This window comes from Balaenoptera musculus, chromosome 8 (assembly GCF_009873245.2).
Source record: "Balaenoptera musculus isolate JJ_BM4_2016_0621 chromosome 8, mBalMus1.pri.v3, whole genome shotgun sequence".
Classification (NCBI taxonomy): Eukaryota; Metazoa; Chordata; class Mammalia; order Artiodactyla; family Balaenopteridae; genus Balaenoptera; species Balaenoptera musculus.
Genome location: NC_045792.1, coordinates 105696778 through 105711642, shown reverse-complemented (window position 1 = coordinate 105711642; position 14865 = coordinate 105696778). Strand labels below are relative to the sequence as shown.

General features: G+C 48.4%; 1 protein-coding gene across 2 annotated transcripts in view; it reads left to right on the top strand.

The window, feature by feature from the left end:
• The window catches only part of CPT1A (carnitine palmitoyltransferase 1A), a 64887-nt gene that overhangs the window by 17487 nt on the left and 32535 nt on the right, over positions 1-14865 (top strand). For both annotated transcript variants that reach the window (XM_036859833.1, XM_036859834.1), the window contains exons 2-9: positions 317-470; positions 3393-3532; positions 8121-8292; positions 10197-10298; positions 11114-11251; positions 12159-12236; positions 13593-13700; positions 14719-14806. In XM_036859833.1, coding sequence (XP_036715728.1) covers positions 330-470; positions 3393-3532; positions 8121-8292; positions 10197-10298; positions 11114-11251; positions 12159-12236; positions 13593-13700; positions 14719-14806 — 967 coding nt within the window. In that variant the 5' untranslated portion in view covers positions 317-329. The remainder of the gene's footprint in view (positions 1-316; positions 471-3392; positions 3533-8120; positions 8293-10196; positions 10299-11113; positions 11252-12158; positions 12237-13592; positions 13701-14718; positions 14807-14865) is intronic.

The following is a 14865-nucleotide window of genomic DNA, read 5'->3' as shown; positions in this document are numbered from 1 at the left end:
AGCCGGGTGTAGACTGGGCAGCAGAGTTCTGTGGGATGGCGGGGAGTGGAGGGAGGAGCGAGGGGTTCCGGCTCCTAGACTCTGCTGATCACCCAGCGCCTCCAGGCAGAGGCCGCAGTTGTCTGTATCTCGCTGGACCAGCAGGGGAGGGGTGATGGCTAATCACAGAATCGGGTGTGTTAATGAAAAACTTGAAATCTATCAAATGGGAGGAAAACAGTCAAATTCAGAATGGATTACGCTTCTCTACAAGTTCGGGGTTTTCTAACATCCGGTCAGTGCTCCACCGTGTTACGTTCTCCCCTTGTCTTTCCAGGAGCTCGATAACCATGGCGGAGGCTCACCAAGCCGTGGCCTTTCAGTTCACGGTCACTCCCGACGGAATCGACCTCCGGCTGAGCCACGAGGCCCTCAGGCAGATCTATCTGTCTGGACTTCATTCCTGGAAGAAGAAGTTCATCAGATTCAAGGTTTTCAGACACTTGCTTCAATCTGTACAGTATTCCCTTTATTGAAGTTTCAGTGTGTCAGAGTGGTAGATGACACATCATGTATGTTTCTGTGGTCCTTAAGGCTTGTGAAACACTTTCCCATGTATTGGCTCGCAGAATTCTTGGAGAAATTCTGTAAGGCAGGTAGGGTGAATCGGGACCCCGTAGGGCAGGCGAGGAAATCAGGACGTGGAGAGGGTAAGTGACCTGCTCGGTAGAAGCAGAATAAAGGCTAGAATCCATGTCTCGGCTCCGAGTCCAGAACCCTCTATCTACACCTTGTAGGAAAAGGATTGTTTTTCAGCTGTGTGAAACCGCAGCGAGTTTAACAGCAGTCTCGCCAATAAAATAGTCAAGCGTTGAAAAAGATGCACGTAAATGCAAATACAGTTAACTACTCATGTTCTCAATTCTGTTTACCTGCAAGAGTGGACATTTATTCACTGTTTTTAAGCACGTGTCTTGTTTTTAATTCACTTTATTTTAAAAATCACAAAAGTCATGAACATGCATGTACCCTTCGCTTAAAACTTCCCCAATTTTGCTGTTTAGGGAGACCCTGCTGGGGAAGATCCCCGGGGGGCTCCTTACCTGCTGCCTGTAAGAATAAATCCTTCCTTCTCCCAAAAAAAAGAAAATAAGAATCACAGAAGGACAAATGCATGTTTAAAAAAATTCAAACAAGACGAAAGTGCACCAAAAGTGTCTGCCTCCCTGTTCCCCAGTTTGTGTGTTTGTTTTCCAGTTTTCCCTTCAGAGGGCAGCTCGGAGGCGGGCTGTTGAAAAGGGACTTCCCTGGTGGTGCAGTGGGTAAGACTCCATGCTCCCAATGCAGGGGTCCCGGGTTCGATCCCTGGTCTGGGAACTAGATCCCACATGCATGCCGCAACTAAGAGTTCACATGCCGCAACTAAGGAGCCTGTCTGCCGCAACTAAGGAGCCTGCGAGCCGCAACTAAGACCCGGTGCAACCAAATAAATAAATAAATATTAAAAGAAAAAGAAAAAGGCCCAGGAGCTAGGGTGGATGGGAACAGTGACCAGGGAGACAGTGGGCCGGCCCCTGGGACCTGGCCTGGCTGGACAGGTGTTCCCGGGCTCTGCCGGAGGGGTCTGGGGCCCAGGTACATATGGCCCCGTCACGCTGGTGTCTTGTGGGCGCCAGCAGCATGACTCACCCGAAGTGGAGGAGGGCGCCACCTACAGGGGAAAGTGCCCTTTGCGCTCCTGACCTTGCTGGGACGCCTCCTTTTACCTACAAATGGAGGAAAGTAGAAGCTTGGGTGCCCCGGTGTGGCCGTCGTCTTAACCCAGTGGAGACGTTGTTCCCGGACTTTAAAAACCTTGTGGTACTGCCGAGGAGGCAAAACTAACGTACGAAAACAGACAATGCACAGCGAGGGTGCATCCTAATCACGTGGTTCCTTAGGGGACCATCTGATGCTCAGAGGAAGGGGGGCAAGGCTGGCAGAGCTGCTGCCGGGTCGGGGGGTGTGGTGAGCAGAGACCTTTTATCTAGAAAAGTCCTCCCTCCATTTTTTTTTTTAAGCAAGCTTATTTATTTATTTATTTATTTATTTATGGCTGTGTTGGGTCTTCGTTTCTGTGCGAGGGCTTTCTCTAGTTGCGGCAAGTGGGGGCCACTCTTCATCGCGGTGCACGGGCTTCTCACTACCGCGGCCTCTCTTGTTGCGGAGCACAGGCTCCAGACGCACAGGCTCAGTAATTGTGGCTCACGGGCCCAGCTGCTCCGTGGCATGTGGGATCTTCCCAGACCAGGGCTGGAACCCGTGTCCCCTGCATTGGCAGGCAGATTCTCAACCACTGCGCCACCAGGGAAGCCCTCCTCCATTTTAATTTAACGTATGTATCTGTTTATTTTACAAGAACGGTTCAGAGAACACCAGAAGGCCCCCCCTGCGCCCAACCACTTTGTTTAAAATCTCCTGTGATTCTCCATAATGAGAATAACATGTAGGGATGTGTAAGTCTCTTCTGAGAGAATTCAGATAAAGCTTTGAGAGTTTTTTAATCTATTATCTTAACTATTATCAGATCAATCTTACTAAGATGGCTTCAGTAAGATTTTTTTTTAATTTTTTATTTATTTATTTTTAAAATTTTTAAATATTTTGCCTGCGCTGCGTGGCATGTGAGATCTTAGTTGCCCGACCAGGGATCAAACCTGGGCCCCCTGCATTGGAAGTGCAGAGTCTTAACCGCTGGACTGCCAGGGAAGTCCCAAGATTTTTTAATTGGAAGTTTTGAAACATACGCAAAAATAAAGAGGGTAATAAAGCCACGCTGCTCGTTTCCATAGCTGTCAACATTTTGCCAATTTTGGGTCATGTGTCTTACTTCCCCCTCCACTGCTACTTTTTTTTTTGAAGGCAGGCTGGGGGAGCTCTGGCTGAAGCACCTTACGGCAAATTCTCGACATGGAGTGAGGTTTCCTGGAAATAACACTGGTTAAATGGTGTCTGATTCAGGAGCAGCAGGAAGGGTAGTTTTGGAGTGGGGGGTTGTCTCCAGGCATCCTGGGTGTAGCATGTTGGGGAGAGGACGTCGTGGTTGGCAAGGTGGCCAGTGTCTTGAGTCAGTCTGGGTGAAGCTCGGGAATCTGTATGTTAAACTAGTGCTTCGGGTGAGTCTAATGTCCTGGGGTCACTCTCGGGGGGAACTGTTTTAGGGAGGGTTTTGGCTCAGAAGTAGAGGAAGGGAAGGAGCTGGACAGACGTTGGAGCAGCTGGGGGCTGGAGGCTCTGGGGAACGTTTCCAGTAGTGATAGTGTGGCCACTTAGCTGCCCCTGTGTGCAGAGCCCCCACCCCTCCACTGCCTGCCAGCTCACGGGCCCCCACCACCAGGAGGGACGTTGCTCATGCCGTGCGTGTCTGTGTTTAGAATGGCATCATCACCGGCGTGTACCCGGCGAGTCCCTCCAGCTGGCTCATCGTGGTTGTGGGCGTGGTATCAACAATGTACACCAAGATCGACCCCTCTTTGGGAATAATTGCAAAAATCAATCGGACCCTTGACAGGACGTAAGTAATCCTTTCAAATCTCCAACGGTCTAGGGAGTTATTGACTTTTTTGTTGCTGACGTTTTTATGTCTTCTCACACATCATGGCTCTTGTGGATTCAGTTTGAGGCTTTTGCTGTGGTTGTCATGTCGGCTTTCTCCCCGTGTCCTGGACTGGTATGAAGGTCCCCTCAGGAGTTGGGGGACCCTTGTGGACCTTTCTCTGGAGACCAGGGACAAGAAGGCCAGCCTTGGTCCTGGGGTACCCGCCAGGACATGTCAGGGCCCAAGGTGGGGGCCAGCAGTGGCAGTCAACTTAGCCTGGCCAGGGGGACCCTCAAGATGAATTTCTGCCCCAGGAGCTGGTTCTGGACAAGGTCTCCTCCCTGCACTGGGGTCCATCCTGGAGTTCTGGGACCCCGGGAACTGACTGCTCTTGGGGGCTCTGGGGAGACCTCAGCCCCTCAGCTCCCTGTCTGATTGGCTTAGAACACCGGGGGGGACCCCAACACTCTCTCCTGGTTACTGTAGATTTTTCTAGGAGCTTTTTTAATACCGTGATATTCGGCTAGACGGGGCCTTTGGTTGATATTTTTCTTGCAAGGTACGTGGTGCCTGGGGTCTCATGCCAGAATGTTGGCTGTGCTCTCGAGGGCATTTCTGGAGCCCCTCTTTCTTCCCTCCGGTCCTGGGGGTGGCCCTGGCTCCAGTGTAGCCTCTCCTGCCGCTTGGCCCCTGCGCTGCAGTGACCTCTCTCACTGGGGTCTCCGACATGAAAAAGTGAGGAAATGTTCAGAGGTGCAGATTCCTGCCCAGAGTCACAGAGAGGGGAAGTGGGGAGCTGGAATCCACATCCAGCTCCGCGTGGTGCCTCGGACACCTGTGCTTCCTTCAACGCGCCCTGAGCCTCCCCTCGGAGAAGCTTCTCGCCAGGCAAACGCAAAAAAACAGCACCTCTGCCTTATTGGTGTTCGAGTGGCCAAATGATGGGACACACACAGGGCTGTTGCCATTACCCCATTTGTGATGGCGGCCCTGGCTCTGGAAGGCATATTTAAAATGTTTGTTTTGGCTGCACCAAACAGCTTGGGGCGGGATCCTAGTTCCTAGTTCCCCGACCAGGGATTGAACCCGCGCCCTGGGCAGTGAAAGCGCCAAGTCCTAACCGCTGGCCTGCCCAGGAAGTCCCGTGGAAGACATATTTTTATCTTCCGGTTGGAAAGTACTCGTGCCTCCAGCTCGGCTGTGGCTGTCCCCTGCCAGACCTTTGATCCTATTCGTGTGTTGCCTGTTAACATCGGAGGACACTGTAGGTCTATTACTAGAGAAATAATAGTTCCCAAGTCCTCGTCCCGTGCTTGGGCTTTGCTTTTTGCGCCACGGGTTTTGGGGGGCAGGTGGGGTCTGTGAGGGATGGGGTGCATCCCAGGTATGCCCACGGGGTCCCTGGGCCGTAGCTACAGGGTCGGGGCTGGGCCTGAGCTAAACAGATGAACTTCTGGGCCTTTTACCAAATCAGTTGGTTGTTTGGATTTAAATATTGTTCCTTCAGAAAAGGACAGGAAAGTAACGTGGCAAAATGTGACATAAAGGAAAGCTCCCAGCTCAGGACTGAATTTGATTCTGATCATTCTAAAGAAATGATTAAGTGGTTTTACGTTAAAGGTCTGAATCTTCCTACGTTGCTTTGAGCGGGTGCCCCTCACTCCTGAAAGCTGCTCCGTATTCATGGTGTCCTGGGATACACGAGAGTCACCGAGAGTCCAGCTGAGTCACTCGGAGCCTCCGGCCACCTCGGGGTCGCCGGCTCATGCCTTTATAAGCGTCCGCAGGGCCCAGGATACAGAGCCCTGTCATTGCAGCGGAAGCACGCCTGTGCTGGACGCCTGCCCGACTCCTTGGTCTGCCTAGGGGCCGGGAAGCCAGGCAGGGACCCTGTCGCTCTCACCTCCCTGCCCCAGCCTCTCTCCTCCCCTCCTTTATTTCCGGGGAGCCACAGGCCTGCCCCCCCTGCAGACAGTTCACCTCCGATTTCCTGCCTACTTGGGTTTAACACAGTTTTTTAATTTACTTTCGAGTGGGGGTCGTCTCTTTACCCTGGATTATATTTAGAAGTGTTGCCTATTTAAAGCCCTTCCTAATCTGGGTCTTTATAAGATTTGTTTCTTTGTCCCTCTAAACCAATTGCAGTAAACTGGGCCATCCCTGGCCCAAATTTCGAAAGACCAGGTTAAGGGGCCTGCGTCTTCCAGGTTCAAGGGCTGTTCTGCAAAATCTTCCTGGAGAGGGTTCCCAGTGTCCTGAGGTTGCAGCTTCCCTGAGTCCAGGTGTACGTTGTGCTCTGTGTAAGCCCATCCCCTGCAGCCTCGGAAGGGACACGCCCTTTAACAGAAAGCTATTAAACCTAATGCTTGCTGTCAAAGTGCCTGTATGCATATATATAAAAAATGCTGGGGGACTTCCCTGGTGGTGCAGTGGTTAAGAACCCGCCTGCCAATGCAGGGGACACGGGTTCGAGACCTGGTCCGGGAAGATCCCACATGCCGCGGAGCAACTAAGCCCATGCGCCACAACTACTGAAGCCCGCGTGCCTAGAACCCACGCTCCGCAACAAAGAGTAGCCCCCGCTCGCCGCAACTAGAGAAAGCCCGCATGTAGCAACAAAGACACAACACAGCCGAAAAATAATTTAAAAAAAAAAGAAAAAAATTTTTTTAAAAATACTGAACACATCATTTGTTTGTTAATGTAAAAATACTACTTGATTTTTGTGAATCAAGTGTGTGTGTCTTTTCCAAGTTCAGTGACATAGGACTTAGAAATCTAAAACATAGATTGTCTGAAAGACAGGTTCTTAAATCCAAGTTTGCTTGTAGATTAGACTATCAGAAAAGAAGGTAGAGGTTTAAAGTAGAGACTACAGTTAAACCTGAATGCAAGAATTGACAGGTTATAGAAAGATATGTTTTGAAGCAGACTTTTTGCCAGTATTTTACTTTTTGTTTCTGTGTTACTGAAGTAAGAGAAGATGTTTAATTGGTGGTTTCCAAATATTGGCGAAACCTTTAGGTTAAGGATATAATTGACGTAAAACATTGTATTCATTTTTAGGTGTATAACATAATGATTTGATATATGTATATATTGCAAAATGATTACCAAAGTTAACATCCATCACCAAATATAGTTACAAATTGAAAATGTTTTTTAGATTTCATGTATAACAGATTGTACAGTATGTGTCTTTCTTTTTTTAACATTTTTTTAAAAATTGAAGTACAGTTAATGTATGATATTGTGTTAGTTTCTGGTGTACAGCAAAGTGATTCAGGAATATATACATATATATATTACAGTCTTCTCTATCTGTGAGTCTGTTTCTGTTTCATTAAAAAGCTCGTTTGTGTCATATTTTAGATTCCACGTTTAAGAGATATCATATGATATTTGTCTTTCTCTGTCTGGCTTATTTCACTTGGTATAATGCCCTCAAGGTCCATCCATGTTGTCACAAATGTCAGGATTTTCTTCTTTTTTTCCTAGCTGAATAATATTCCATTGTATTGATATATACCTACCACCTCTTCTTTATCCATTCATTTGTCCGTGGACACTTAGGTTTCCATATCTTGGCTGTTGTAAATAGTGCTGTCGTGAACACGGGGTGATTTCATTTCCTTCAGATAAATGCCCAGAAGTGAAATTGTTGGATCATATTTTTAATTTTTTTTTTGAGGACCCTCCATACTGTTTTCCACAGTGGCTGCATCAATTTACATTCCCACCAACAGTGCGTAAGTGTTCCCCTTTGTCCGCAACCTCGCCAGCATTTGTTATTTAAATTATTTTTATTTTGAAAATATATTGTGGTTTCCAAAACAACTAAAACTACAGCCCACAAAGGTGAATGAGTAGCTGCGTTTCTTCTCATTTTTGAAGTCCCATCTTTACCAGATAATATATTACTTTCCTTAGCAAACGAAAACATTTTCTCTGTCAGTTTTCGATTTAAATGATCATTTTACATCATCAGTTTCTATGTGTATTCATGGTAAGTGTTCCTGCCCAGATCGAAAACAAGCTCTTTTGATCTAAATAGTTGAAGTAATAGTTGTGCCGGTTGATGTGCGTTTCTTATGCATCCTGGTGAAATCCCAAGGTGTGTTTAAGGAAAAAGCGTCATGAGCAGCAGGAAGGGAAAGTGCAGGATTGCTGCCGGCTCCCAGCCCAGGAGAAAGCAGGTCAGTCTGGGGCTGAGCTCTCATCGTGGACGGGCCACCGCCACGTCCTCATTCCTAGGCCTGGAGGAAGTAATCCATGCTCCCCAGTTATGCAGATTAGCCTTGGTTTGTTTAGAGGACCAGCAAAGCAGATGCGGCTGGTTCATCTCGAATCCAGGAGAAAGATGGCTGAGTCTTTTGAGAGTTGGCTTAACAAGGGTTGTCCTCTCCCTGATCAGGCCTGACTCCGATTGGGGTCTGTGGCCTCAGCTGTGTCCACAGGAGACCACCCACCCCACTTTGTAGCACGTGGCGTCTCTCAGCGCCATTGCCCGTGGCCTCCTTTCCACGCGGACCGACCTGTGGCTTGTCTGGTCTTGTCTCGGCAGTGGCTGCATGTCCAGCCAGACGAAGAAGGTGGTCAGCGGCGTCCTCTTCGGCACGGGCCTGTGGGTGGCCCTCATCATCACCATGCGCTACTCCCTGAAGGTGCTGCTGTCCTACCACGGCTGGATGTTCGCCCAGCACGGCAAGTTAAGCCGCGCCACCAAAATCTGGATGGTAATGCAAACTCACCGCCAGTGCACAACTGGTGTGGATGTTTTTAAACCGCTCTCTCGAGGTATGCCTGACATCTGCGAAGCCATAGCTCTTGCACAGCTTGATGTGTTCAGGGATAAGTGTGCACCTGTGACACCTTCATCACTGCCAAGGCCACAGATCTACCCACTCTCCAGAAGTTTCCTCGGGCCCCACTTATGCCTCTTGCCTTTGGCCGTAAGAGCATTTAACATCAGATCTGCCCTCTTAGCAAATTTGGAAGACTCCAGCACAGGAGTGTTGGTTCCAGGCCCGATGCCGTAGGGTAGGCCTCCAGAACGTACTTATTTCTTGTAACTGAAACCTTGTCCCTTTTAACCGTCCCGCAGCCCCGTGTCCCCCAGCCCCCGGCAGCCCCCATCCCTCCTTGCTGCTTCCATGGTTCCACGGACCTGTGAGACCACGCAGGATGTGTCCTTCTGTGCTCGGCTCATCCGTCAGCTCCACATCTGGTGTGGGAGGCTTTTACTTCTGAAAGGAAGGTCCTCGCTGGGCCTTTTCCCCTGGGTGACTTTTTTTTTTAAATTAATTTTTGTTGGGGTGTAGTTGATTTACAATGTTGTGTTAGTTTCAGGTGTACAGCACAGTGAGTCAGTTGTACATAGACATATATCCATTGTACATATACGTATATCCATTCTTTTGTAGACTCTTTCCCATATAGGTCACTACAGAGTGTTGACTAGAGTTCCCTGTGCTCTACAGTCCCCTTGGTGACTTGAGCATTGCCCTGTAGGTGCCAGAGAGCTTTGATTCAACGTGCCTCATTGTTTGGGCCAGAGGCTCTTTTTCTTTAACGATCTTAGTGTGCTCTGAACGTCTGGTATTAATGTCTGCTGGGTTTCTCATCCAGGTCACCCATCAAATAAAAGTGCCATCCGTCCGCTTCTTTGTAGCTTTTCTAACCTTAGCTGGCCAGTTGACCGGGACTCCCTGACTCACCCCTAGCTTCTAGTACCTTCCATCAGCTCACCTCAGCCCTTAGTCCGCCTGTCACTTACCGGCCATGTGCGTGGACGTTTGTCCCGTGGTGGGTTCATCGGAGTCTGGATGCTATGCCCTGGGACTCCTTGTGAAAGGAGCGGGCACCCTCGTGCCCAAGCCCACCATACACCCTGGGCTTCACTCTTTCCCAAACCGACTTCCTGCTGTTGCTTGGATGTAAGATTTCTGATTTCCAGAGAAGTAGAATTCAACTCCCAGGAGAGATTCTGAGATGGTTTCCACACTTTACAGAGCAAGGTAAACGACCTTCCCCAGGGTGGCCTTCATGGCTGGTGTCCAGGTGAGTCCCACCTGCTCTTCAACATCAAGAATCACTCCCCTGTCCACATACACACTGTGAGCCCTAGAAGTTCCTTTGAAGTCTGGTCAGCATGAGATGACCAGTCATCACAGCAAGTTTAGATCATTCCAGACCATAGCAGGCAAGTATGTGCCATCCACCAGGCTTGATACTGACCGAAGGGGCTGCACTTGGCTCCAGGTCCCTCTCCCAGCCCCGGGAGCCAATCCCGAAACCGAGGGCCTTGCAGAAGTAGGTGGGTGGAACTTACCCGCCGTGCAGAAGTACAGTCAGACCCAATGTCAGGGTGCCCGGGGAACAGCAACACCTGGGCAGGGCAGGACGTCTCAAGGCATCTGTCAGACGTAGGGTTTCATTCACCCTGGGTTTTATTTGGGGCTACCTGTTGGCTGAGGCCTGCAAGTGTAGGGGCAGAAAATGGACTACAGGAAATGAACCAGCACAGAAAATCAGTCCGCGGTCGGCAAGTTGTATATACTGGAGAACTGGTTTCGGATCTTTGACAGAGCTCGTCTTTGAGAATGTACCTTTTTTTTTTTTTTTTTTTTTTTTTTTTAAGGGTATGGTCAAGATCTTTTCAGGCCGCAAACCCATGTTGTACAGCTTCCAGACGTCTCTGCCACGCCTGCCGGTCCCAGCCGTCCAAGATACCGTCAACAGGGTAGGTGCGGCTTCACGCGCCCCCAGAACGCCCGCTCTGAAACGCCAGCATCTTTGCAGTTAAGGTCTATGACTTGATGGGACTTCCCTGGCGGTCCAGTGGTTAGGACTCTGTGCTCCCAATGCAGGGGGCACGGGTTGGATCCCTGGTTGGGGAATTAAGATCCCGCATGCCCCACGGCATAGCCCAGAAAAAAAAAAAATCTCATGGCAAACCCAGGGCTTAGTAGCAGTTTTGTGTCCCGTAAGTTTGCTTATGCACGTCGTAGACGCTGTTGAGTGCTGTGAACTGCTACCTGCCTGCTCTTACCTGCAAAGGCCAGAGCGGATCAAAGTGGGGACCCCGAAAATTCTGAACTGGAGGCCTGGCCTTGACTTGGTGGCGTGACCTTCCCCGTCCCTATCATTCTGGCTCCTCTTTCCTGTCCTGATGTCCTGAACACCAGCCTTTGGTCCTACCCTTGGCTCTCAGGGCCTCCCCACCCATCTCATTGGCACCTTCATAGCTTAGGTGAGAATAGAGCTCTTATTAAGGACCAGATGACGGAGAAAAAAATACACATTGAAAGTTCCTTGTTGACCAAACCTCGATCTTGTCAGTCTAGAATCCACTTTGATGATTTTTGTGGTGATTCAAGATCTGGTAGCTTGTATGCCAGTAAAGGACAAAAAAGTTTACTTGTTGAGTTATCACTGATCTAAAACATCCTTTATTATTGGAGTTAGCTACCATGTGTGAAGACCTGCCTTTTTCTAAGGCACAAGGAAGGAAACCATCTGTTGTAACGAGGCTTATGTTTTTTCCATCAACCCCAGTACCTGGAATCCGTGAAGCCTCTTATGAAGGAAGGAGACTTTACACGGATGACAGCTCTGGCACAAGATTTTGCTATCAATCTCGGGCCGAGATTGCAGTGGTATTTGAAGCTAAAATCCTGGTGGGCTACCAATTATGTGAGTACACATACACGCTATTTTTCTTGGTGGAATTTTCTGTAGGAGCGTATAATCTGTTCCCTGAGCCAGCTAACTTCCCTGCGCATGGCGGGCGGGAGGAGACATTGGCGGAGGAAACGAGGCAGGGGGGTTGAGGTTTTGAGGAATGGCTAGCTTGGAGGAGAAGGTGTGACCCAGGCACACCCGGTGGGTGGGGCTGGAAGTGGGCGGTGGCTGGAGAAAACCGTCAGAGGCCAGAGGCCACGGTGGGTGGGGCAGGTCACCTTTTGATCCTGCGCTGGTTACATGGGCGTGTTGAGTTTGTAAACATTTTCACACGTACGCTTAGGTTCTTAGATGTGCACTGTTCTGTATGTGTATGTGCTTTACAAAGTGAGGGAATCGTGATGCTTGGGTCCTGGAGGTTGTGGATGTGGTTAGGACGAGGTTGCTGGCCTTCTGGGGGACATCGGGAGGACAGCACACATGGGCCCTGTGTGGTTCTGAAAGGGAACCGAGCACGGTTGAGTCAGTGGCTGCCTTGGGGAGGCTTGGAAGCAGAAGATGAGAAGCAGTCTGGGGGGCAGTTTGGGGTGGTGTTGATGGTCAAGAAATGTTAGCAGTCCGACATTTATCCCTTCTTTTCCATTTGGTCTTTTTTTTTTTTTAACCCTCTATTAAATGAAGGTGATCTATCTTCTAGCTATGTCTTGACTTGATTGAATAAAACCGCTTTCCAGTTCCTTCCCACTGTTCTGCGTTCCATCTAGTTAGGGCTGTCTTGACCCCCAGGAGAGGGAGAAATGATGTCAAACACGCATGACAAAGCACTAGATGCACCCTCCCCCAGCCCCCCGCACCCCGCCTCTGCCCCGGGCAGCCTGGTTAAGCCTGTCGGTTGGTCTCTCCTGTGTGCACCTGACAGGTGAGTGACTGGTGGGAGGAGTACATCTACCTCCGAGGACGAGGGCCGCTGATGGTGAACAGCAATTACTACGCGATGGTGAGTCCCGAGCGGTGTCTGACGGAGACCACGCACCGGGGTGGCGTCTTCCCGGCTCTGTGGGCTGCCTGGGGACGCTGTGGGTTTCCCCGGGCTCCTCCTGGCCCTGCCGCCTCCGTCCGAGGCTTCACGCCCCTAGCAGGGAGCCCAGGACCTGCTTTGCACACTGGAGAGCCTCGTGGATGTCCTTTTGGAGTTACAAAGTAGCTCAAGGGCACCCACCAAGCTGCTGCAGAGAAATTCGGATCGTACAAGTGCTCTCGTGGCAATTGGCTTTCCTCGTGGCAGCGAACCTCTCCCTCTTTTCCTTCCCTCTGTTTTCCTAACTGAGCCTGCGTAGCGGTGAAGGATCACATCCCTGCCCACCCCCGAAAAGCTCAGGGTCTGTGGGTCGGCTGAGAGTTTGTCCACACGCTGAGCTTTGTTCTTCTGGGCCCTGGGACGCCAGGGGTGCTGCACTGGGTGTCATTTTCACATCTCCTTGGTCTTTCTTGCCTTTTGAGACGTGGGTGGTCTGCAGAGCACACCCTGTTATTTTGTTAGAAGCACCTCATTGGGGTCTAATAACTGGCCTTAAATAACTGGTGAATCTGTCTTTCCCTTTCTTTCTGCTCTTTGCTTCCTTTTATTTTTTCCACCTTCTTCTATCTCTCTATTTTCTTGTTTGCTTTTTCTGTTTTTCTCCTTTAAAATTTCTACTGTTTAAAAAAAATTTTTTTTTTTTCCATTGGAAACAATCTCAAACTTAGAGAAAAATAGTTGGTGCGGTCCAGAAGACTGCTTTTGAGAGTGAGCTGTTCACCTGGTGCCCTTTCGTTCCTGAAGACTTTGGTGTCTATTTCCCACATAATCAGGGGCAGCCCTGCACACAGGTTCTCTCAAAATATAGTGGAGACAAGCATCCCTTGGACTTGAAAAATGTAGACATTTAGAAATGTGTCCCCAGATTTAGAAAGTTGCAAGCACTGCTCTATATAAAAGGTTATTTTAACCTTTGGTTCCTTCTCATTCAGAAAACTTCCTAATTATCTAATTGCTCCTTTTAATTTCTGCTTTCCTTTTTATGCATTCTATGAGGATAATTGGGGTGAAGCGCTGTTATCTTTTTTTTTTAAGGCTTGAATTATATTTATTTACTTTTAAAATATACTGTTACCTTTCCTAGCCCAGGAATTACCTGGGGGCTTGAAACGTGAACACAATAAAACTGAAAAAGTGTAGAAAATGAGAATAATTTCTTTTCCAGCAGAGCAGATGTCATTAACACATGTATAGAAATATTTTAACTGTGTGTTGAAGTTAGCTTGTCTTTTCCTGTGAACATTCTCCCTGCTGTTGTGTGTTTTCTTGTATCAGGATTTGCTGTACATCACACCGACTCACATTCAGGCAGCCAGAGCAGGCAACGGAATCCATGCCATCCTGCTTTACAGACGCAAACTGGACCGGGAGGAAATCAAACCAGTATGCAAACAAACTGCTTTTTAAAAAATTCTTTCAGAACAGCTTTATCAAGGTGTAACTGATGTACTGTACATGTCTGAAGTATCCGCTTTGATAAGTTCTGATATACTGACATATATCTGACGTATATCTCTGTACCCGTGAAACCATCACCATAGTCAAGTTAGTGAACCACCCCCAAGGGTTCCCTGGTGTCCCTTTCCACTCCCCCGCACCATCGCCCTGATCTGCCTTCTGTCACTCTAGGTTAGCTTGCATTTTCTAAAACTTGTGAATGGAATTTTACAGCGTGCTTTTTTTTTTTTGGTCTAGCCTCTTTCACTCAGCATAATTACTTTGAGATTTAATTCTCCTCTGTATCCTAAATGGATATATGTTTGATGTATTTTAGTTCTGCAATTTGTCCTACGAAGAAACCCTCACTTGCTTGTGAAGGAAATAATATAGCTGTCGAGCTACTCACGAGAAGGCATTTTTTCCTTCTTTTTTTTTTTTTTTTAATTTTTATTGGAGTATAGTTGATTTACAATGTTGTGTTAGTTTCAGGTGTACAGCAAATTGAATCAGTTATGCATATACATATATCCACTCTTTTTTAGATTCTTTTCCCACGTAGGCCATTACAGAGTGTTGAGTAGAGTTCCCTGTGCTATACAGTAGGTCCTTATTAGTTATCTATTTATATATAGTAGTGTGTATATGTCAATCCCAATCTCCCAATTTATCCCTCCCCCGCCCCGGCATTTTTTTTTTTCTTGAATACCCCTTTGGTTTAAGTGTCAGTTTATAAATGACCCATTAGGGTATGTTATTTAGGAATAAGAAGCAGGATGTTATGCCTTGGCCTGGTTCTGCAAACTCCAGGGCAGCACAGTGTCCCAGGGAGCCACCGTTCTTTATAGTGTTTGGAAAAGATTAAGTCCAGCCACGCTATGTGCACAGAAAACAAATCCAGCATTTAAATGTGTGGACTTGATTTGCTCCTTAGATTTTTGTTTGAAACATGCTTCTATTACAGATTTTTCTTTTGGGATCTACAGTTCCGCTCTGCTCCGCCCAGTGGGAGCGAATGTTTAATACTTCTCGGATCCCAGGAGAGGAAACAGGTGCGTGGCCTGCTTGGGGTTCCTTTGGGAATTGGAACTTTCTATCCTTATGCTCAGGA